The sequence below is a fragment of the Pseudorca crassidens genome, chromosome 7 (genome assembly GCF_039906515.1).
Source record: "Pseudorca crassidens isolate mPseCra1 chromosome 7, mPseCra1.hap1, whole genome shotgun sequence".
Taxonomy (NCBI): Eukaryota; Metazoa; Chordata; class Mammalia; order Artiodactyla; family Delphinidae; genus Pseudorca; species Pseudorca crassidens.
This window is the reverse complement of record NC_090302.1, coordinates 89317018-89339072: the sequence shown is the minus strand read 5'-3', so window position 1 is coordinate 89339072 and position 22055 is coordinate 89317018. Positions and strand designations below refer to the sequence as shown.

At 50.9% G+C, this 22055-nt stretch overlaps 1 protein-coding gene and 1 long non-coding RNA gene across 10 annotated transcripts; one reads left to right on the top strand and one right to left on the bottom strand.

Annotated features, from left to right (window-relative positions):
• Window positions 1–581: 581 nt before the first annotated feature.
• On the bottom strand, window positions 582–2124 carry LOC137228037 (uncharacterized). Its single transcript, XR_010945117.1, has 2 exons — window positions 1705–2124; window positions 582–1159 (listed from the first exon to the last, which is right to left on the bottom strand). It is a non-coding gene; the product is annotated as an uncharacterized lncRNA (long non-coding RNA).
• On the top strand, window positions 2112–16571 carry CARD19 (caspase recruitment domain family member 19). Of its 9 annotated transcripts, XM_067744914.1 has the most exons (6): window positions 2127–2714; window positions 12659–12801; window positions 14283–14436; window positions 15637–15696; window positions 15943–16014; window positions 16305–16571. In XM_067744914.1, the coding sequence occupies exons 1-6, from the start codon at window positions 2708–2710 to the stop codon at window positions 16418–16420; spliced, it is 552 nt and encodes a 183-aa protein (XP_067601015.1). In that variant the 5' UTR covers window positions 2127–2707; the 3' UTR covers window positions 16421–16571. The 9 variants fall into 9 exon arrangements, with proteins under 9 accessions (XP_067601013.1, XP_067601009.1, XP_067601014.1 ...); XM_067744912.1 differs by having other exon boundaries at window positions 2112–2714; window positions 12664–12801; window positions 15637–16014; XM_067744908.1 differs by having other exon boundaries at window positions 2118–2714; window positions 15637–16014.
• Window positions 16572–22055: the final 5484 nt, after the last annotated feature.

The window sequence follows — 22055 nt, the reverse complement described above, 5'->3', positions numbered from 1 at the left end:
CTCTGAGGTAGCTCTGAGCAACTGTTCTGTGAATGAAAAATGTTGCCTGCTGTATCAGTAAACATAAAAGGATGTTGCAGTGGGCTTCCCGGGTGGCGCAGTGGTTGAGAGTCCTCCTGCCGATGCAGCAGACACGGGTTCGTGCCCCGGTCCGGGAAGATCCCACAAGCCGCGGAGCGGCTGGGCCCGTGAGCCATGGCCGCTGAGCCTGCGCATCCGGAGCCTGTGCTCCGCAACGGGAGCGGTCACAACAGTGAGAGGCCCACATACCGCAAAAAAAAAAAAGGATGTTGCAGTCATCAGCCGCTACCACTGCCCCCTATGGAGAGCGCTGAGGGAACTCAGGATGCAGACAAACGGACTGCCCCTTACTCCCCAAACCCTCAGCCACTGCAGCCAACCCCAGCAGTGCACCGTCAGGGGACTCAGGATGGGAAAGAAAAGGATACTGGCCATAGATAGGTAAGGTGCATATCAAAGGGATGATTTCGATGAGCCCAGACTCTTGCATCTTCCCATACAAAGAAAAGCACTAAATTCATCAACTTGAGATACCTGGTTTTCTTTAACAAACAGTAATCTTTTTTTTTAACATAAATTTTATTTATTTATTTATTTTTGGGCTGCTGCGCACAGGTTTTCTCTAGTTGCTGTGAGTGGGGTCTATTCATTGCGGTCCACAGGCTTCTCATTGCACTGGCTTCTCGTTGCCAAGCACAGGCTCTAGGTGCAGGGGTTTCAGTAGCTGTGGCGTGCGGGCTTCAGTAGTTGTGGTGTGCGGGCTCAGTAGTACGGACTCTAGAGAGCAGGCTCAGTAGTTGTGGTGCACAGGCTTAGTTGCTCTGCTACATGTGGGATCTTCCCGGACCAGGGCTCGAACCTGTGTCCCTGAATTGGCAGGCGGATTCTTAACCACAGCTCCACCAGGGAAGTCTTATACAGTAATCTTCTGATGTCCCAACTACCTGGTCCTTGTTGCAAAACTCCTATATATGCTGGCGCCTCCCTTACCTATTTGGAGCAGTCCCTCAGAGCTATCTGAGAGGCTACCTCCCAGGCTTGAAATCCTCAGAAAGTCTACCAAATAAAAGATAATTCTCAACTTTTAGGTTGTGCCTTTTTTCCAGTTGACAGGAGCCAGGATACACAAGAGTTTTTGCTGAAGAAAAAAAACACAAAGAAACCCCAAAAAACCCATGTAGTCGGATATCAAAAGATTACTAATCACAAAAACAGACATGTCAAGCTAATGATCTTAGTGCTTTTCTGTTTGGGAAGATACAAGAATCTGGGCTTATTGAAATTATTCCTTAGATATGCATCTCATCTATCTGGGGCCTGTATCCTGTTTTTCTCCGTCCTGAATTCCCCCCAAGGGGGGTGCTGCAGTGCCTAATGGCTTAATAGTGGGTAACATTTATGTTTACTGGGATGTCACAGGCAACACTTTTGGTCTGCAGAGTCATGACCCAGCATGAGGGATGCAGAGTAATGGGGGAGGGGGTGTGAGGCCAGTTCCACTGGTGGGCAGGAGGCCCCCTCCAGGAGGGCGGCCGTGGGACCTCGAGCAGGCCTGGACTTCCCCTAGTGCACCCCCAGGTCATGCTATACAGCCCTCCTGCCCCAGGTTGGCACTGCCCGTGTTGTCCCACGGACTGGGGTAGGACCCGGCTGGGCTTTTCCGGTAAGGCGGGCCAGACTCACTTTCAGTGTTCGGAGCGGGGATGGTTCCCGTGGTGACCACCACGACTCGGTCCAAGAGTTTTGGGGTTTCCATCCGACAGCTGCACCCATCCTCCAGTTCCTTCATGGGGTGGGGGGTCGGCGCACGGGCACGGTGGACTGTGCCCGGAAGCGCTCATCCAGGTCCGGACCCTGGCCGCCCCGTGAGGCCAAGACTGAACGGGTCGAAAGTGGGTAAAGGCCAGGACGGAGAACATAGGGTATAAAGGAGGCTGCGCCAGAGACCCGGGTGAGGCTCGGGTGAGGGGCGGGACTCAGAGTTGCGCGGCGACGTAGGTGATGCCGGAGGGGGCGGGGCTTAGAATGGGGGCGGCATTTAGAGTGGTCGCGGCGACGCCATCGACGCAGGCGGGGGCGGGGCCTCGTGGAAAAGGGAAGGGCTCAGGGATCTGGTGGTGACGTAGCCCAGGACAGCGGCGGCGGAACTCAGTGAGAGGTGGAGCTGAGAGTTCCGCTTGCGGGCGGGCGCTAGGCTCAAGGTTTAAGGCTTCTGGAGGCCCAGTAACTGACGAGGACCGGGCTCAGCGAGGGGCGGGGCTCAAGAGCTGTGGCAGCAACAGAGCTAATGTCCGCGAGGGTGGGGCTCAGTGGGGGCGGGGTTTAGAGCTCTCGCAGTGACAAAGCCGATGCCCCGGGCGCTCGGAAGGCCGGGCCCAGTGAGGGGAGGGGCTAAGGGCTCGGCAGCGTTCGTAGCCCACGCGTTCGGAAACGGGGCTCGAGTGAGGGATGGGGATTTAGAGCCCTCGAGGCGACGCAGCCGACGCTACGGACTGGGCCTATCGGCAAGGGGCGGGCTCAGTGAGGGCGGGGTTAGGGCTTAGCCGCGACGATGCCGGGGGCGGGGCTCACAGGGAAAGAGCGGGCGGTCTTCACAGGGGTCGACGGGCCGCGGCCGGACAGCCAGGCTGACTGACGGCGGCAGGGGGACTGGCCGGGTCAGCTGGGTGCACGGCGTGCCGCCGCCATGACAGGTGAGAGCGGTCCGGGGTCGTGCCTGCCATACAGGGACGGGCGCGCGGCCACGGTGGCACATAGGGTCCGGGTGTCCCGATGCCACACCGGGAGCCGCTCCTCGCGGCGGCGAGTGACCTTGCCCGTGACTAAGTGTCCTGTCGACGAGACGACGGTAGGCCGGCTCGCGGCCCGGGGCCGGGTTCTTGGGGGGCGAGGCCACTCCGGGTCCTGGAGGGTTCTTGGGGGCGGGGGCCATGGACAAGCCCTGGAGAGTTCTGTTGGGCAAGGCCACGTCATGCCCTGGAGGCTTCTGAGCGTTGGGGCCCCACCTTGGAGGGGTCTGGACGGCGAGGCCAGGTGAGGCCCTAGAGGGTTCTGGGGGACAGAGGCTGGGCCTGGGATGGTTCTGAGGCCAGGTCAGGCCATGGAAGAAGGTTCTAGTGGGTGGGGGCCACGTCGTGGGTGGTTCCGGGAGGGCAGCGGCCAGTGCACGTCTGTAGGTGGGGAGATGCTGCATGGGCGGGTGGGGGAGGTAGGGTTGAGGCCTGACAGTGGGAGGTGAAAATAAAAATGATTCTACTGTGCTTCTATCAGGAAATATAGACACTCCGTCCTCACAGCTACCTGAGAAGAATGCCCAACAGGTGGTGCATGCCTGGGCAGTGTGTGGTACCCATGGGACTCTGTGGTGCCTCCCAGGCTGCACCCCTTGCCCAAAGACAGGCCCAGGGGAATTGTGGATACCGACTCGGTCCCCGAAGGCTTTGCGCCCCATACTGAACTGCCCCAGTCCCTCCTTTTCCCTGGATGGGTTCTCCAGCCCAGGCATCCGCCAAGGGCCTCTCTGGAGTAGGGACCCGCCCACCACCTTCCTGACCCTAACTGAGCAGGGTGACCCTTCCCTATGGACCTTTCCCTGTAGGAGAAGCTCCATGAGAGAGACAGGCTGTTGACAGAGCCCATGACAGCATGGTCAGGCTGCTTCATGAGGTAGAAGTTACCTAGGGGTGGCCCACGGGGCCAGGAAGGCCCCAGAAGTCCCTGTTCTCTCCCCAGAACTCACTGGAGTTCCAGCCTGAGTCCTGCACACAAATAGGATTTCATGGGCAGGAACCTGGTGATTTCCAGGACACCAGTGTCCCAGCCTTAGCCAGAAGAGACCCCAGCTGCTGTGCATTCCCCTGTCATCTCTCTGAATTCTTTTTATCTGTGGCTGCTGTTTCTGAGTAGAGTTGACCCTTTGAGGTTCCAAATGTGAGGGTCCATTTATATGTGGACTTTTTTCGATACATACTATAGTACTACATGACCTCAGGTTGGCTGAATCCTTGGATGCAAAATTATGGATATGGAGGGCTGACTGTAAAGTAATGTGTGGGTTTTCGACTGCTCAGGGATCTGCACCCCCAACCGCTGCATTGTTCCAGGGTCTGTTGTACCTATTGTGCACCTGGTCTTGCATCAGGTGCTTCCCATTGAGAACCGCTGTATGGGAAAAAGTGGAATATCTCTATGTGTGGATGAGGAAATAAAGTGTCAGGTTGGGCAGGTGCCCCAGACTGCTAGGGCAGTCAGTGGCAGAGCCAGAACTAGACCCTGCCCAGGCCCATCAATCCCCTTTCTCCCTGCCATCTCTGTGTCCTGGGCCTCTAGAGACCTCTTCCCTCAGAGCCCTTCATTTTTGGTATGGGGAACTGGGGCCCAGAGAGCACAGGCCTGGGAGGGTCAAATGGGCAGGCTTGCAAGGCTGCGGGCCTCAAGTTCCTGGCTCACTGTCTCCATGCACCAACAGGAAACTGCCTCGTGTTGGTTCTGGGGCCTCTACAAAGGGTTGCAGAGTGAGTGTGTGGGGCCTGATGCGTCTGCTCAGGGCCAGCAATGGCCGAGTGTCACTGCAGCAATTGCTGTTGCTGCAGAACCAGTCCCTGCCTTGTGGTGTGCTGGGGAGTGTGCCATCTCAACTCCATGCCTGAGGCCAGGTTGGGCACTGGGACAGGAGGGGATTCTGGGAGATTCAATTTGGGAGGGAGGTTGAGGTCCAAGCATCTGGACTTTGGTTTGGGTGGGGCGGCAGGGGAGCGGGAGGGCAGTCAGCGTGAGTTAGCCAGGCGGAAACCACAGGGACAGGTATTCTTGTGCCAAGGGCAGGAATCCTGGGCAGTACACTGCAGTTGGGGGTTGCTGTGCAGGAATGGCTCAGGGGCCTGGGAGGCCCGGTGAGGGCAAGTGAGGCCAGCTCCCACAGGGCCTCTATTGCCAAGCCAGGCTAACAGGTTGGCGGGTGGGCGGGGGTGTCCATGGTTGTGATGCTGCCAGGAAGGCAAGATGATGGGGGAGGTAGGGCTTAGCAGAGGTTGCTGGTGAAGGTCTGGTGAATTTTATGCCAGAGCATTCCTCTTCCTTTGTCCTGTAAAAACTGTCTGGGACTGTTTATCAGCACTTGGGACCAAAGTGGTTTCCTTTCTTGTGCTTTCTCATGCCTCTGAATGGCTGCTCGGGTGTGGTTTGTGTGCACAGCGCACAGCAGAGCCCAGAGCTTTGGCCCCCAGGCTATGCCATCGTGCCTGGCAGCTGCAGGCAATGGAGGCCCCACCTGGCTAGCAGCCTGCAGGGGAGGAGGAGCCACTGCAAGATGCTGGCCACCATCCACTGACAGCCCTTGTCCTTGAGCCTTGGACCTACGTCCATTCATTCCCAAACTCTTTAGTGAGTGCTTAGTGTGTGCTGGCACTATGCACACGTGCACACACTGGTAGTGCTGGGCAAGACAGCCTATGGCTTGGCCAGGAACAGACATGATGCAGCTAATTGCATAGTTAATTAGTAGGTTGATGAGAGAGGCAGAAAATTTAGATGTCAAGAATTGGCCCCAACACTGTGCTGTGCCTGGGTCCTGACCTCGATACATCACTCCCTAGCTGGTTGAGGTCTTAGGCAGGTCTTAGATAAGCCTACTCGTTGTGCTTCAGTTTCTTTTTCTGAAAATAGGGGTGGTAGTCATGCTTGTGTAGCAGAGCTGATGGAAGAATGACGATTATCTGTATGCCTAGAGCCCACAGAATGCCCAAGCTTGGGGCACACTCCATGAACTATGGCCAATATTAACTCTTTAATCAGAGAGGTTGTAGGTGCTGAAGCCAGGTGGCCAGGAGGGTCCGGCCGTGTGGTGGTGGCAGGTCTCTCTGCATTCCTGTCCATGGCTTCTTCACCAAGTTGGAGCTGCTGACAAGTCCATTTTCAAGGTTGACTTTCAGAGGCTCGGAGAATCAGAAGATAGAAATTCATATTCTGGGGGAGAAAAGACCATCCAGGAGGAGGAGAGAGAAAGACAGTCTGTTGAGTTGGCCCCATGGAAGAAATCAGGGAAGGGGCCCCACTTGTTCCACCTCAATGACTCTATTTTAAAAAGATCAACATTATTGAGGTAGTATTTACTTACAAATACACTCATTTTTAGTGAATAATTATATAAGTTTGACTAATGAATGCACCCATGGAACAACCAGCCCAGGCCTAATCAAGACAGAACATTTCTATCACTCTAGAAAGTTCCTTCATGCTCCTTTCCAGGGAACCCCACCCAATCCAAGAATTCATCTGCTTTCTGTGACTCTCATTTTCTTTCTTTAAAATTCAGCTACGGAATTTCCAAATAGGATTTCTTTTTAATTAATAGATTTTGTTTTTAAAACATATTTAGTTTATAGAAAATTGAGCAGATAGCACAGAGGGTCCCCACACCCCATTTCCTGTATTATTAACATCTTGCATTTGTGTGGTATGTTTGTTGCACTTAATGAACCAATATTGATAGAATATTAATAACTTTAGGTATTACTAACTAAAGTTCTTGTGTTGTATATTGCATGAGTTTTGAAAAATTAGTAATGTCCTGTGTCCACCGTTACAGTTATCATACAAGTGGTTTTACCTGGCTAAAAATCTGTGCTCTACATATTTATCCCTCCCTCTTCCCTAACCCTTGGCAACCACTGATCTTTTGACTGTTCTCCATAGTTTTGCATTTTCTGGAATATTATATACTTGGGATCATATAGTATATAGCCTTTTCAAATTGGCTTCTTTAACCTTTAGCAAAATGCATTTAAGTTTCCTCCATGTCTTTTTGTGACTTCATAGGTCTTTTTGTGACTTCATAGGTCTTTTTATCACTGAATTATATTCCATTGTAACTTACTAAACTGAACCACAGTTTAACATATTATCCATTCACCTTTATATGTATGTATGTGGTAAAATATACAGAACATAAAATTTACCATTTTAACCATTTCAGTGGCATTACATACATGCACGATGTTGTGAAGCTGTCACCACTATGCATTTCCAGAACTTTTCATCATCCCAAAGAGAAACTCTGTGCCCATTAAATAATAACTCCCCCTTTTCCCCTACCCTCAGCTCCTGGTAATCACTATTCTACTTTCTGTCTTTAGAATTTGCTTATTCTAGATAGTTCATGTAAGTGGAATCATACAACGTTTGTCCTCTTGTGTCTGACTTATTTCACTTAGCATAATGTTTTCACAGTCATCCATGTTGTCAAATCCATGTACTAAAATTCTGTCCCTTTTACGGTTGTATAATATTCCATTGTATATATACCACATTTTGTCTCTCTATTCATCTGTCTGTGGACACTTGGGTTGTTTTTACCTTTTGGCTTTTGTGAATAATGCTAGTCTGAACTTGGTGTGCACATACCTGTTTGAGTCTCTGCTTTCAGTTCTTTTGAGGAATGAAATTGCTGAAGTATTTGTTTAACTTTTTGAGGAATAGCTATACTGTTTTCCATGGTGGTCATACCATTTTACATGCCCACCAGTAATGCATGAGAGTTCCAATTTCTCCTCATCCTCATATTCATATTCCCTCTCTCTCCATGTATTTATTTTACCTTAATGTGTATGAAGTGGTATCTCATTGTAGTTTGATTTGCATTTCCCTAATGACTAGTGTTGTTGAGCATCTTTTCATATGCTTAGTAGTCATTTGTACATCTTCTTTGGAGAAATATCTATGCAAGTCTTTTGCTCATTTTTGTATTGGTTACTTTATAGGATTTTTTGTTGTTGCGTTATAGGAGTTCTTTTTATCTCCTCTCTCTGTATATATTAATGCCTAATCAGATACATGCTTTGCAAATACTTCTCCCATTCTGTGGGTTGTCTTCACTCTTTTTTTTCCCACTCAAAGTAGGGTTTATTTCTGGACTTTCTAGTCTATTACATTGTTCTATATGTCTGTCCTTATGTTGGTACCACAGTTTTGATTCTTGTAGCTTTGTGGTAAATTTTGAAATCAGGAAGTATGAGTCATCCACCTTCTTTCCTTTTACAGGATAGTTTTGGCCATAAAAGTCCTTTGAGATTCCATTTGAATTTTAGGATGAAAAACAAAAAACATTTATTGGGGTTTGGATAGGGATTACACTGAATTCCTAGATCACTTTGGGTAGTATTGTCATCCTCACAATATTAAATCTTCCAACCCATGAACATGGGATGTGTCTTTCCATTTATTTGTGTCTTTTAAACTTTCTTTCAGCAATGTTTTGTAGATTCAGTGTCCAAGTCTTCCACATCCTTGGGTAAATTTATTTCTAAGTATTTTATTCCTTTTTTTAAGTTTTTAAATTGACATATAGTTAATTTGCAGTGTGTGTTAGTTTCAAGTGTACAGCAAAGTGATTTAGTTATACATATGTACATACATACATATATATATATATATATATATATATATATATATATTTTTTTTTTTTTTTGCCATACGCGGGCCTCACTGCTGTGGCGTGTCCCGTTGCGGAGCACAGGCTCCGGACGCGCAGGCTCAGCGGCCATGGCTCACGGGCCCAGCCGCTCCGCGGCACATGGGATCCTCCCGCACCGGGGCACGAACCTGTGTCCCCTGCTTCGGCAGGCGTCCTCTCAAGCACTGCGCCACCAGGGAAGCCCCCTACATATATATTTTTTCAGATTCTTTTACGTTATTCGTTGTTACACGATATTGAGTATAGTTTCCTGTGCTATGCAGTGGGTCCTTGTTGTTTATCTGTTTTATATTTGGTAGTGTGTATATGTTAATCCCAGACTCCTAATTTATCTCCCCCATTCCCTTTGCTAACCACAAGTTTTCTATGTCTGTGAGTCTATTTCTGTGTTGTAAATAAGCTCATTTGTGTCATTTTTTTAGATTCCACATATAACTGTGATATCATATGGTATTTGTCTTTCTCTGACTTACTTCACTTAATATGATAATTTCTAGGTCCAACCATATTGCTGCAAATGGCATTATTTCATTCTTTTTATGGTTGAGTAATATTGTATTGTGTATGTATATATACCACATCTTCTTTATTCATTCATCTGTCAGTGGACATTTAGCTTGCTTCCATGTCTTGGCTTTTGTAAATAGTGCTGCTATGAACATTGGGTTGCAAACTAGAGTTTTCTCCAGATACATGCTCAGGAGTAGGATTGCAGGATCATGTGGTAACTTTATTTTTAGAGTTTGAGAAGGGTTGGTATTAGTTCTTTAAATGTTTGGTAGAATTCACCAGTGAAGCCTTCTGATTCTGGGCTTTTATTTGTTGAGACCATTTTAACTACTGATTGAATCTCCTTATTAGTAATAAGTCCTTTCAGATTTTCTGTTTCTTCATCATTCAGCTTCGGTAGATTGTGTGTTTTTAGGAATTTGTCCATTTTATCTAGGTTGCCCAATTTGTTGGTATAAATGTCCACAGTATTCTTTTATAATCCTTTTTATTTCTGTAAAATTCATAGTAATATTTCTGATATTAGTAATTTGAATCTCCTCTCTTTTTTTCTTTGTTAATCTAGCTAAAGGTTTGCCAATTTTGTTGATTTTTCTGGAACCAACTTTTGGTTTTGTTTTTCTATTGTTTTTCTATTCATTTATCTTCACTCTAATCTTTATCATTTCCATCCTTCTACGAGCTTTGGGTTTAGTCTACTTTTCCTTTTCTAGTTCCTTAAGATGTAACATTAGGTTATTGATTTGAGATCTTCTATTTTAGTATGTACATTTATAGCTGTAAATTTTCCTCTCAGTACTGCTTTCACTGCATCCCTTAAATTTCGGTATGCTGTATTTTTATTTTCATTTTTCTCAAGGTATTTTCTGATTTCTCTTGTGATTTTCTCTTTGATGCATTTGTTGTTTAATGTCCACATAATTGTGAATTTTCCAGTTTTCCTACTGTTATTGATTTCTAGCTTTATTCCATGTGATCAGAAAAGATCCTTTTATTATGTCAATCCTTTAAAATATATTAAGACACATTTTGTGGTTAACTGTGTTTTGTGGTCTGTTTTGGATAATGTTCCCTGTGCACTTGAGAAGAGTGTATATTCTGCTACTGTTGGGTGGAGTGTTGTGTCTATGTCTGTTAGGTATCATTAGTTTATGGGGCTGTTCACATCCTCTATTGCCTTATTGATATTCTGTCTGGTTATTCTATTATTGAAAGTGGTCTGTTGAAGTCTCCAGCTATTATCATAAAGCTTTCTAGTTCTCCCTTCAATTCTTCCAATGTTTGCTTTAAATATTTTGGGGCTCTGATATTTGGTACATGTATGTTCTAACTTCTTGGTGATTGATTACTTTATTAATATATAATGTACTTCTTTGTCTCATAACAGCTTTTGCCTTAAAGTCTGTTTTTTCTCATATTAGTATAGCAATGTAAATTCTCTTTTGGTTACTATTTGTATGGAATATCTTGTTCCATTCTTTCACCTTCAACCTTTTTCTGTCTTTAGACCTAAAGTGAGTCTTTTGAATATGGTATATAGTTAAATCATGTTTTTTAAATCCTGAGAGGAAAAAAATTCTGTTTCTCTTCTACTCTTACATACAACGCTTATATTTCTCAATACTTCTGACACTTCTGGTTATGGAATGTGTGGGTTTTTCCCCCTACCAAGCAATTTTCCAGTTCTTTGGTGGACACCAACTGGGAGTCCTATAATTTAATTCAATTCTGACACCATCTATCCAGAGATAGTGTCAGATCCCATGGGTTAACTTTAGGCTCAGTCCCACGAGATTGCCCCCACTTGAGATGCCAATAATGAATCCAGGTTGTCACCTGTGCTTCTAACTGACTGGCTATAAATCAGAGTTCCCATGACCCTCTCCTTGTGACCCTATTTGCTAGAATAGTTCACAGAACTCAGGAAAACACTATTTCCAGTTTGTTACAAAGGGTATTTCAAGGATACAAATGAGCATCCGGATGGAAAAGATGCATAGGGCAAAGCATGTGAGAAGCAAAGCATGGAAGCTCCATGCTCCTCCCAGACAGGCCATCCTCTCAGCACCTCCACATATTCAGTAACTTAGAGTGCTCCAAACCCCATTTTTGGGGGGTTTTATGCAGGCTTCCTTAGGTAGGAATGACTTATTAAATCATTGACTACTGGTGATTGATTGAACCTCCAGCCCCTCTCCCCTCCCCAGACATTGCAGGGGGAAGTGAGATGGGGAGGACTAAAAGTTCCACCCCTCGAATTACGTGGTCGGTTCCACTCGTAATCAGCTCCCACCCTGTGGTTATTTAGGGGCTTTCCCAAAATCACCTCATTAATACAAAGTCAGATGAGGTTGGAAGGGGCTTGTTATGAGTAACAAAAGATATCCTTCCACCTTCACAGCTCTCATCACTTAGGAAATTACTTGGGTTTTAGAAACTGTGTGCCAGGAATTGGGACAAAGATCAAATATATATTTCTTATTATAAATCATGAGACTACAAATCCACTTTGCTAATCTAAGTCTTTTGATTAGAGAGTATAATCCATTTACATTTAAAGTAATTACCGATAAGGGATAACTTGTTTCTGCCTTTTTGCTATTTGTTTTCTGTATGTCTCATAGCTTTTTTTCCTTCATTTCTTCCCGTCTTTTGTGTTGATTTTCTGTAGTAACACATTTTGATTTCCTTTTGTGTGTATTCTATGGACATTTTCTTTGTGGTTACCATGAGGATTATACATAATACCCTAAAGTTACAGCTATCTAATTTGAATTGATACCAACTTAACTTCAGTCACATACAAAAACTCTCCTCCTATACAGCTCTGCCTACCCCCATCCCCTGGGTCCACCAGGAAACAGGACAAGCTGCCACAGGTAGGTAAGGTGGTGCACTTGTTCAGGCAGCTAGTGCTGCAGGAACTTGGGACCCTCCCTCAGAGATTCAGAGATTTCTTTGTCAACTACCCACCAACCTCTCCCCACCCCTTGCCTTTAAAGACTTGTCATTCTAAGGGACATTCTTAATGGGAAAGACAGTGCAACAGTGATGCTTTAATGGTGACTCTGAAAGAAAAAACAAAAGAAAAGGCATTCCCCAGCCTCCTGGGCAGCAAGCATGCTGGTCTGCTGTTGGTGTCAGCTTCTCAAGGCCTTGCAGATACACTGTGTCTGGTGGCCATGCCAGCACAGGCCACTCCAAACAACAACAGCGATTGTAGGAGCTTTGAGATTGGGCCTTCTCCAGGCTGCCCGTGCCCTTCCTCGGGCCTGGCTATTTCCAGAGGGCACTGAGGGGGCCCAACAGACAGCAGATTCTTCGCCCTTCTGAGTTTTTTTGCAATAAGCTCTCAGGCATAAAAGATAGGAGCCAGAGGCTCTGCTCTGCTTTTGAGCACTCTGAACCTTTATCACTGCACCCACCCACCCCACTTTCTGGCAAGGGTGTTGGCGTGACATGGGGGAACTCTGGGCTGTTCGTGAGCTGGGATGTCAGCAGTTGTCCAGATGCTTACAGCTGGTACACCTCTCGGTGGGCATGGGGACCTTGCTGCGAGGGGTCCCTGCCATGGCTGCATCATGCTGTGTGGGTCTCGCCACCCCCTTTTTGGGCTGAGCTGGCTCATTCCCTCTGTGTTGTATGCTTCTGTTTCAGAGCAGACCTACTGTGACCGCCTGGTCCAGGACATGCCTTTCCTCACAGGCCTTGGGCGCCTGAGTGAGCAGCAGGTGGACAGGATTATCCTCCAGCTGAACCGCTACTACCCCCAGATACTCAGCGACAAGGATGCAGAAAAGGTGCCAAGGAACCTGAGGCTGCTTTCCCATCCCTTTCCTCTCTGGGCTGGGAGAAGCGGGGGGCAGGACAGCTTGGAGGTGAAAACCTGTCTCCTTAGGGTGACCTTGGGCCCAGAACATCAGCTCTTTGAGCCCTAGTCTCTTTATATGTCATCAGGCCTTCTGGCCCCTTCCAGAATGCTGGGAGGATCACAGGAGACATGTGATAACATGCCACAACATGAGACAAACCTGGGAGGGGAACAGGGGGAGTGCTGGGGTGGGAGGGGATCAGGGATACCAGACAGGCCCTACCCAGTGCCATAGGGCTCTTCACTCTGAATTTTCCAAAAGTTCAAAGTGGGCAAACGTTTTGGGTGTAATCTGGCCCATCCTATTCAGGGACACTGGGTGAGAGTGGGTGCTCCTTGCTCGCCCCACCCACTTCTCTGGCTCCCCCATGGGGCTGGGGGTGGGTGCTAGAGACCAGCCGAGGCTTTGGGGTGCAGGACCTGCCTCCCATCTGGGTGACTGAGCGAGCTCTTCTCCTCTTGGACCTGAGCTTCCTGCCTTGGCACAGGGTAACAGTTTCACGTGCAGAGCTATTTGGAGGGTTGGGGTCTCTCCTAGGGACAGGTGAGATTGATCCTCAACAGAACTAGAATCAACACGGACCCTGCTACTGGCCCAGATGCTTCTTAAGTTACAGAAGTAGTACAGTGAGTTAAAAAGTAGGGGCTCAAATTTATATCTTGTAATTAAAAGTCGAATACACATTCATTGTAAAAAAACAATTTGAAAAGCTCATATGTTTACATGAGAAAAAGGAAACTCCTCCACACACAAAACTACAGTTCCTTTCCTCATAGGTACCCATGGCTTCTGCTGCACATCTGCCTTTGCTTTGCAGTTTCTGTACCTTTGTGGTTTGACTCTAGTTCCTTGTAGCATGGTACACCACCACCAGGTGGCAGCACCGAGCCATGGCCTCCAGGTTCTGGGGGTCAATGCCAAGTACCCTGTCCATTGACCTTTACAACCACATATTTTTCAGTCAACCACATCAAAAAAGCCACCTTTTTTTCTCCTTAACCCTTGATTTATTTTTTAAAACTTGAATCACATTCCTGTAGAGTGTAAACTAGAAATTATCATTACCTCAGAGATTCCCTGTAATGACCCTACCATGTGGGTTTATTATTCCCTTTTTACAAATGGGAAAACCAAGTCAGCAAGCCACTAAGTTTCCACACTTGGAATAATGTCACCGCCATCTTTCTTGCTGACGTGTCCTGGCCTCCAGTGGGAGTGCAAGGGTTAGTGGCCATGCAGCACAGTCTTGGGTGCCACATGGGAGTGCATGAGGCTGTGGTAGCAATTGCTACCTCCCCGTGCATGTGCCAAGCACCTAGATGGTATCACAGCCATTGAGGAAGCTGGGGCTGGGTGCTGAGCCCAGAGTGCTCCAGCCTGACCTTGTCTTGTGCCCCTTCCTCCTCCAGTTCCGGAACCCCAAGGTATCTCTGCGAGTGCGTCTCTGCGACCTCTTGGGCCACCTGCAGCGGAGCGGTGAGCGGGACTGCCAGGAGTTCTACCGGGCCCTGTACATCCATGCCCAGCCTCTGCACAGCTGCCTGCCCAGCCGGCACGCCCTGCGTAAGTGCGTGTCCCAGTCCCCAGGCCTCGGCATCTTCTGGTTCGGCCCTTCACCAGAGACTGCCCTCTGGTTGCATCTTGTATGGCCCTCAGAGTATTTCAGACAATATAGATGTTTCTGTCTCCACGTCTCCCTCTCTCTGTCTCTGTCTCTCTGTCCCTCTGTCTCCCTTTTTCTTGTGCCAGTTTTTACACAAAAGGTAGCATCTCTTGCATGCAGCTCTGCCCTTCCCTCTGTAATCTAATGAATCTGGGAACCCTTACACTTCTGATCAGAAATAGCTCACGGCTGTAGGCTGTACCGGCCTTGAGTGAACTGACCCCCCCAACCCCCACGACGCAGGTTGTGTCCACTTTCGCCCAGGTAGATCCTCATGGCATGGCTGTTTCTGTAGAACAGTTTCTGACACAGATGGCTGGTCCAAGACACATGTGTTTTGGTTTAGAGGGTCTGGCCTGTGGGCCCGGGAGGCTTGTGAGCCCCAATGGGTCCTCTGAGCTGCCAGGTTGGGTGCAGGGAAGGTACAAGCGAGGATGGCAGCTCAGTTCTGAGGCCTCTGCACCCAGGTCCCCAGGAGGAGTGGCTACTGTCCCTCAGTCCTCGGATGAGAGGCTGGAGGCCAGGAGGGAAGAGGTGGCTCGCCTCAGCCCACTCGGCTGGACCTGGGGCTAGTGTCCCTGCCCCCAAGGACAGGCTGGCAGGACTGGGCCCTGAGCTCCAGCATGGGACGGTCCTCTCACCACAGGTCAGGACCACACAGCCTGCCTGGAGTCAGGTACCTACCAGGGTGCCCTCAGGGCTGTCTGGCAGCTGGCTGGTTAGGGGGAGCCCCAGTGGGGTCTGGGGAAAGGGAAAGAGCACCCTGCCCTCACATCAACATCATCAGACTTCGGACAGGCAGGTGTTTGCGCTGTGTTTGGTGCCTTGTGGTTGCCAGGGAACAATGAACCCCCTACTCCATGGTCCTCAAGTTCTCATGAAGTGGACAAAAGGAGAAGACACAAAACTGTGCAGGGTTCCCTGTCTGGCGCTGACTTACCCCAAACACAGCCTGGAGGGCTTAGCACCGGCACAACCTGAGGGGCCTGGGTGGTCTGGGGGAGGGGGCTCGACAGCCCCCTTGGTTTCCCGAGGGCGGGGCAACCACCTTACCCTCTGGCCCACCCATGACTAACTGCACCCTGTGATTTTGTTTCCAGAGAACTCAGATTGCACAGAGCTAGACTCGGGCACCGCAGGCCGTGAGCTCAGTGACAGGGGTAACCGCCTCCCATGTCCCTTCTCTCTGTTCCCCCACCCAAGGCTCCATCTCTGCCTTGGGGGCTTCTCCATTCCAAGTCGGGTTCCGTTCCTGGCTTCCTGTTGGACAGACCCCCTCAGGGTGCTCACTGGGTGTGTCCCTGCCCAGCTGACCCCAGCACAGGGTGTGAGCCTGTCCCTCGAGGCCTCTGGACCCCTCCCACCCTCCTGGGCTTGGGGAGCTGCTCACGTGCATTTCTCCCCAGGACCCGTGGCCTTCCTGACCTGTCTCGGCCTGGCCGCAGGGCTGGCACTCCTCGTCTACTGCTGCCCCCCAGGTGGGTGCTGCCTGGCCAAGCCTCAGCCCAGTCCTCTCCAGACCATGGGGCAGAGCCCTGCCGGATGGACGGAGGCCTACACCTGAGGCCCCCTACTTGTGGCCCAGCGTGGCAGTCCTGCGGTTCCTTTCCTGCCTTGCTGACCTTGTCAAGGTCCTGTGTGGGGAGCCAGTGCCAAGCAGGCCCACTCGGCATGGGGACCCCACATCACTCAGGTGTGGGGCTGGCGATGCCATGAGGCTGAGAGAAGGCGCCTTCTCGATGGGTTCTGAGACCCCCTTGTCTTCCAGACCCCAAGGTGCTGCCAGGGGCCAGGCGTGTCCTGGGCTTCTCCCCTGTCATCGTCGACAGGCACGTCAGCCGCTTCCTGCTGGCCTTCCTCACAGATGACCTGGGGGGGCTCTGACCGATCCCCTCCCTGCCCACCTTGGCTGCTTGCTGCCCTGGGGCTGGCTGATTTTTCTAAGTGTTTATTTCTCACTGTGTATAACTTATGTAACCAGCACTTTACCTTCACTGTACAAAGGTGCTCAACAATATTAAATGTTTGAGTCTTATCCCTTCTCTCAGGAGTGTTTTCTAGATGATTCCAACACAAGACATGACAGCATGTGTAACTGGGGCTGACCCTGTGGGCTCTTGGCTTCCCGAGTCCAACCCAAGACCCAGGTCCTGCTCAGGCTGCCTTCTCAGACCCCTGTGGGCCTGGGCCTCACCCCTCCATGTGGGCTACCTGCCCCAGATGACCCCTGCTGTGTCCCCCAGTGCCCACCTCCAGATATCCCCTGCCATGTGTTCCCCTTCCCTCCCTCCCTGGCCACCTTCCACTACTTCTCTCCAGAACTCCCTACCTTGAACCCCTCCTGCCATCCCCTGCCTGGGTGTTGTTGGTCCCCACACCTGCCCCTGCCCATCTTCCCTCCTTCCCCAGCCCTCAGCCTCAGGTGGCGAGGATGAGGATGGACAGGGCGCACTGGGCTGCTCTGTTACCCGAGCCCTGGGCCATGGAGGGGCGCCAACCAAATGCCTCATGATACTTAGTGCCAGCATGTGTTAATTTGATTCCTTTTAGCAGCCCCAGGAGGTGGGCTGCTGTCCCTGCTTTCCTGATGAAGAATCTAAGACTGAAAGGAGAGATCACTCAGCCAGGAAAGGGGGGGGACCCAGTGCATGAGGGGCTCCACCACCATCTTCATTCCCTTCCTGTGACATGTCCCAAGGAGATACCCCCTCCCCTATCATCCCCCTTGTCTCTGTCCAGTCACCAGAGCCAACACCCAGATCCTGGGCCCTGGAGGCCCCTCATACTACTACTATCTTGGAAATGGAGCCCCTCCACCCGGGAGGTGATGACCCGCGCTTGGCGGGTCTGGGGAGGGTTCAGTTGACACAGATATGGTCAGAGCCTAGAAATGAACACAAAGTCTTGTCCCTGATCCCAGGTGGAGAGGAGGTTGAGACAGAAAAAAAAGAGTCCACAAAAACTTCTAGAACTTTTAGAGGTGAAAAATGTAATTGTGCCATCTGAAGTCTTGGGCTCTGGCTCCTCACGCCCTCCCCCAACAGCCTGGGGTTTGGCCATACCCAGCACCTTGTCCTCAGAGCTGAGCCCCTGTATTTGTCTTGGGGACATGGGCCTGTCCCCTTGACCAGGGTGTTTGTACCTATTTGTCTCACCTGCCAGCCTCCGGCTCAGGATCTTGTCATGGGAATGTCCCTCGTGGACACAAGAGGGTGAGTGTACACGTCCAAGAGTGTGCTCTGCCTTTGGCTCTGGGGGCCCTGTGAGCCACGTCCCCAGTGCCTACTACCCTCCTGCAGGCTGTGGTTGTCTGGCACCTGTCTTTTATGTGGACCCCTGTCACCACCCTCATCACTGATGAGGGAGCGGAAGCTCAGAGCCCAGGACCACACAGCTGCCAAGAGTGCCCTCCCCACACACGTACACATGCACACACAGGCATACAAACATACATGCACACATACACGAAAAGTGTGCACTTGTACACGTGCACAGTGCTCAGATACACACATGCACCGCACTAGGCATGGGCTGCCAGGGCCTGGGCCTGGCCCCTGATGGGCTCCTCTCCCCATTGCCCCCACCCTGTCAGCTCGTCCCTCTCCAGCCTCTTTGGGGAAACAGAAGTATGTTTGTCAACCCAAGAATCATCATGAGCTTGCATTTTCCATAGGGGGTTTCCGGAGGAACCCACAGCCTGACTCCAGGAACGACGCTACCATTGGGGCCCCAGGAGGGGTTCCACTCCCAGGTTTTAGTCTCTCAGAGCATGTGGGAAGGAAACAAGATGGGAGGCAGAGGAATCAGCTTCAGGACATGGTCTCTGGCTGATTCATTCAGCCAGCTCGTGAGCTAGTTCACTCATTTGCATGCCCAGCCATTAAAGTGAGGGCCAGGGCAAGGGAGAGCCAGGCATAGGAGCTCTCCTTTCTGCCCTGAAGCCTGGGACAGTGCAGCTTCCCACTCGCTCCTCCACCTCTGCACTGCAGGCTGTGGGTGTGTGTCTCCGAATTCTGAGCCTTAGTTTACCCATCTGTAAAAAGGGACACAACCTTGGGACCTGTCCTTGAGCATGGATATCCTGAGCTGGATAGCACTGTTCCAAGTACTGTTCTCTGGAAATTGCTTCATGAATTTACCACTTTGCTGGAAGGCATAGCTAATGCATGTTCTCTCTGGGACAGACTCCCATTGGGTGAAAGGAGTGCAGTTGTCTGTGCTCAGTGGGGAGGACACAGGTGCCACCCTGAGCTGAATGGGCTGAACGGATCCCCCAATGGCTGCGCACCACGTGAAGGTTCCTCTTGATCTTGTTCAGGGTCCAGGGTTAGGGATGCTGTGAACGTGCCCACTCCCTCCCAGCCTCCTCAGGGCTGTGAATGTGCACCGCACTCCAGGTCTCTTGCAGACAGTTCCCCATGTAAACTGGCTCTTATTGCTGCAGAGACACTGGAGGCCACCTTCCCGATTGGCCAGCCAGACCAGGGGACTAGTCCCTGCACCTGCTCCAGACTCTGAGCTCAGAAGGTGGCAGGGGTTCTCGAGGTCAGCAGACCCCTGAGGCCCAGCCCAGCATGTTCTGTCCAGTCTGTAGCCCCTCCATCCATTGTGAGCGAGCAGGATTCTGATTCTGAGGGTAATTGCTTCCTGGGCAGATGCCTGGGGTATTCTTGTTTTTTGGTTTTTGTTTTTGTTTCTTGCGGTACGTGGACCTCTCACCGTTGTGGCCTCTCCCGTTGCGGAGCACAGGCTCCGGATGCGCAGGCTCAGCAGCCATGGCTCACGGGCCCAGCCGCTCCGCAGCATGTGGGATCTTCCCGGACCGGGGCACGAACCCGTGTCCCCTGCATCGGCAGGCGGACTCTCAACCACTGCGCCACCAGGGAAGCCCGCCTGGGGTATTCTTGATGCTTGTCCTGCTCTCTGACAGACACGCTTGGGTAACAGTGACACATGCCCGGTGAAAGTGACAGACACAACTAGGTAAAGGGCACTACTGGGTGAAGGTGACAGACGCCTGACTGTAGGTGATAGAGACATCTGGGTAAAAGTAAATGAGGCCACTGGGTGAAGGGTGCAGGCAGAGCAAACACTGAATAAGCCAGTGCCTTGATCTCAGCCTTCCAACCCCCTGAAATAAATGTTTATACAGCACCCAGTCTGTGGCCTCTGTTATAGCAGCCCCGAACTAAGACAGCACCTTTGAGGGAACATCCCAGAGACAGGCCCCGCAGGCCTATGGCAGGGAAGTCCTGGGTACTGTCCACCCCCCGAGACCTGTGAGACCCTGTGGCAGGGTTCCACCCCCTGAGTGGGGGGCGGTGAATGCCTGTCCCAGGTCTCAGGACCCGTCTGGTGAGCTGTGACAGTCCAGGACACCTATTCCCTTGGCTCGAGCTGGGCTACTTCTTGTGACTGCTGACTTTCTCCTTCCATCCATGACCTACCAAGGCCTTGCCCTGGAGGTCCAAAGCAGCCCCCGAGCTCAGGCTGTTCTTGGACCCTTTTGTGGATCCCTGCCTCAACGGCCCCTTCCTCGACTGTGCCTGGACTCCGTGCCTGCAGCTGAAGTCTGCGACAACAGCCCAGACCAGCAGCCAGGCCCGTCCACCATCTGCCTGCCCCTGGCTGGTTGCTGCCATACAATGCCTGCACTCCTGGGCTGGGACTGAGGGAGGTAGAACAATGGGGCATCCATGTCTAGGCACAGTACCTCCCCGCATGAGGCCACGCCCTGCCAACCACCTTGTCAGTCAGTGACCATGACATGGAATGCATTAAGTCCATCAGGGTGTGAAAGACACCATGGGCCACAGTCTCCCCTGCTGGCCCCCTGACCCTCTGTTCCCCGTCCCCACCTCCATACCTCAACAACTGGAACTGCCCATGATCCATGCCTCTGCACCTTTGCACATGCTCTTCCCTCAGCAGGAACACTCTTTACTAACCATCCGCCCTCCACCCCCCCATCTACTCAACTGGGTCTTTGGTAAAATGCCATCTCCATCAGGAAAGTCCCCCAAAAACTCTAGTAAGAAAAGAGTAGTTCCTCATCCTGGCTATCACAGTGCTGGGATGACTGTCCCATCTCCAGTCTGCCTGGGGTGGGGAAGAACCCCCATGTGTAGGGAGAGGAATGAGGGAGGGTGTGAGGAGTATGGGAGGGACGGAAGTGATGCGGGCATTTGGGAGAAGTGTGTCTGTGAAGAAGGAGGTGTGTGTGTGAAGAGTAGTGGACCTGTGATGGAGGGAGTCAGGGCCCTAGATACTCTTGCCAGAGTGATGTGGTTCAGGCCGGGTGAGGTCACAGGCTGGTGTTTGTGGAACCAGAAATGCAACTGCAATTTGCACAATGCAGGGTTTCCCTCTGGGGAGAGGGCACAGGGTTCAGGTGTGGGTGCTGACACTGTTGGAATCCGGGGTTGTTATATCCAGTTCCCGCCAGGTCAGTGCTCTGTGGACTATCTCAGAGAAGATACTGCTCACCCTGTGCCCCCAAAACCTCTGCATAAACCCCAGGCCTGACCAAGCGCTGGGTCAGGTCCCTGCTGTATGGGCTCTGGGACCCCAGTCTTGTAGACTGGATGGGGGTTTGGGAGCATGGAGCAGGGGCCCTTCCTCATCGCTGGCCACGTGGCAGCTGGGACCTCAATTCTCATTCCACCTGGAGGCAGGACTGGAGCCCCATCTCCCCTCTGAGGACACCAAGGGCTGGGGCAGGGCCTAGGGGGCTGCCATGGGGCATCTCCCCTGGGCCACACACAGGTCCAGCAGCTTAGCTTAGTTTCCCATGAAATAAATACTTGAGAGAAAGGGAAGAAAAATGTTAAAACATTCAGCTCCTTGATTTTTATAAATAATGTGGTGAGAAAAGAGGAACTAAGTTCAATTAAAGGCAGGTGGGAGAGAAGGTGCCTGAGAGAGAGGGGAGGGAAATGGGTAGGTGGGTGTGGCAGGTGTGGGAAGGAGGAAAGACCCAATCCTGCAGCAAAAGTCCACCTTCTTGGTCCACTGGCCCCCATCCCATCGTGGCCTACCTTCCTCAGAGCCCCCTGACTTACCCTGTCCTCCCCCCACCCAGGTCAAGTGGGCCATGGCCTTGAAGGGTGGACAATGGGGATGGAGAGTCAGGGAAGGAGAACCTGTAGAGTGAAACGGACCTAGAATACTCCCAGGGTTTGAGCCAGGCAGGAATAAACTGTGGTGTCCTTGGACACATGCAGGGGACATGAGAAATGAGGAGACAAGAACAAGGGTTCCCGGAGGTACAGAGGGGTCCTGTTTGGGCTTCCACTGGCACAGAGCTACTTCCTCATCTGGTGACTCTGCCAGGGGTGACCTGGGGATGACTCATCTATCCCTACCCCTATCTATCATCTATCTGTCTATCTATCATCTACCTATCTATCTATCATCATCTATCCATCTGTCCATCAATCTATCATCTTTTTGTCATCCATCCATCCATCAGTCATCATCTATCTTTTACAGTAAGAAGGTTAAGCACACAGTCCCCCCA

Coding starts and splice junctions, on each gene's coding strand:
- CARD19 (XM_067744908.1), top strand. Junction 12,802..14,282: donor GCGACAAGGATGCAGAAAAG/GTGCCAAGGAAC, acceptor TTCCTCCTCCAG/TTCCGGAACCCCAAGGTATC. Junction 14,437..15,636: donor GCCCAGCCGGCACGCCCTGC/GTAAGTGCGTGT, acceptor TTTTGTTTCCAG/AGAACTCAGATTGCACAGAG.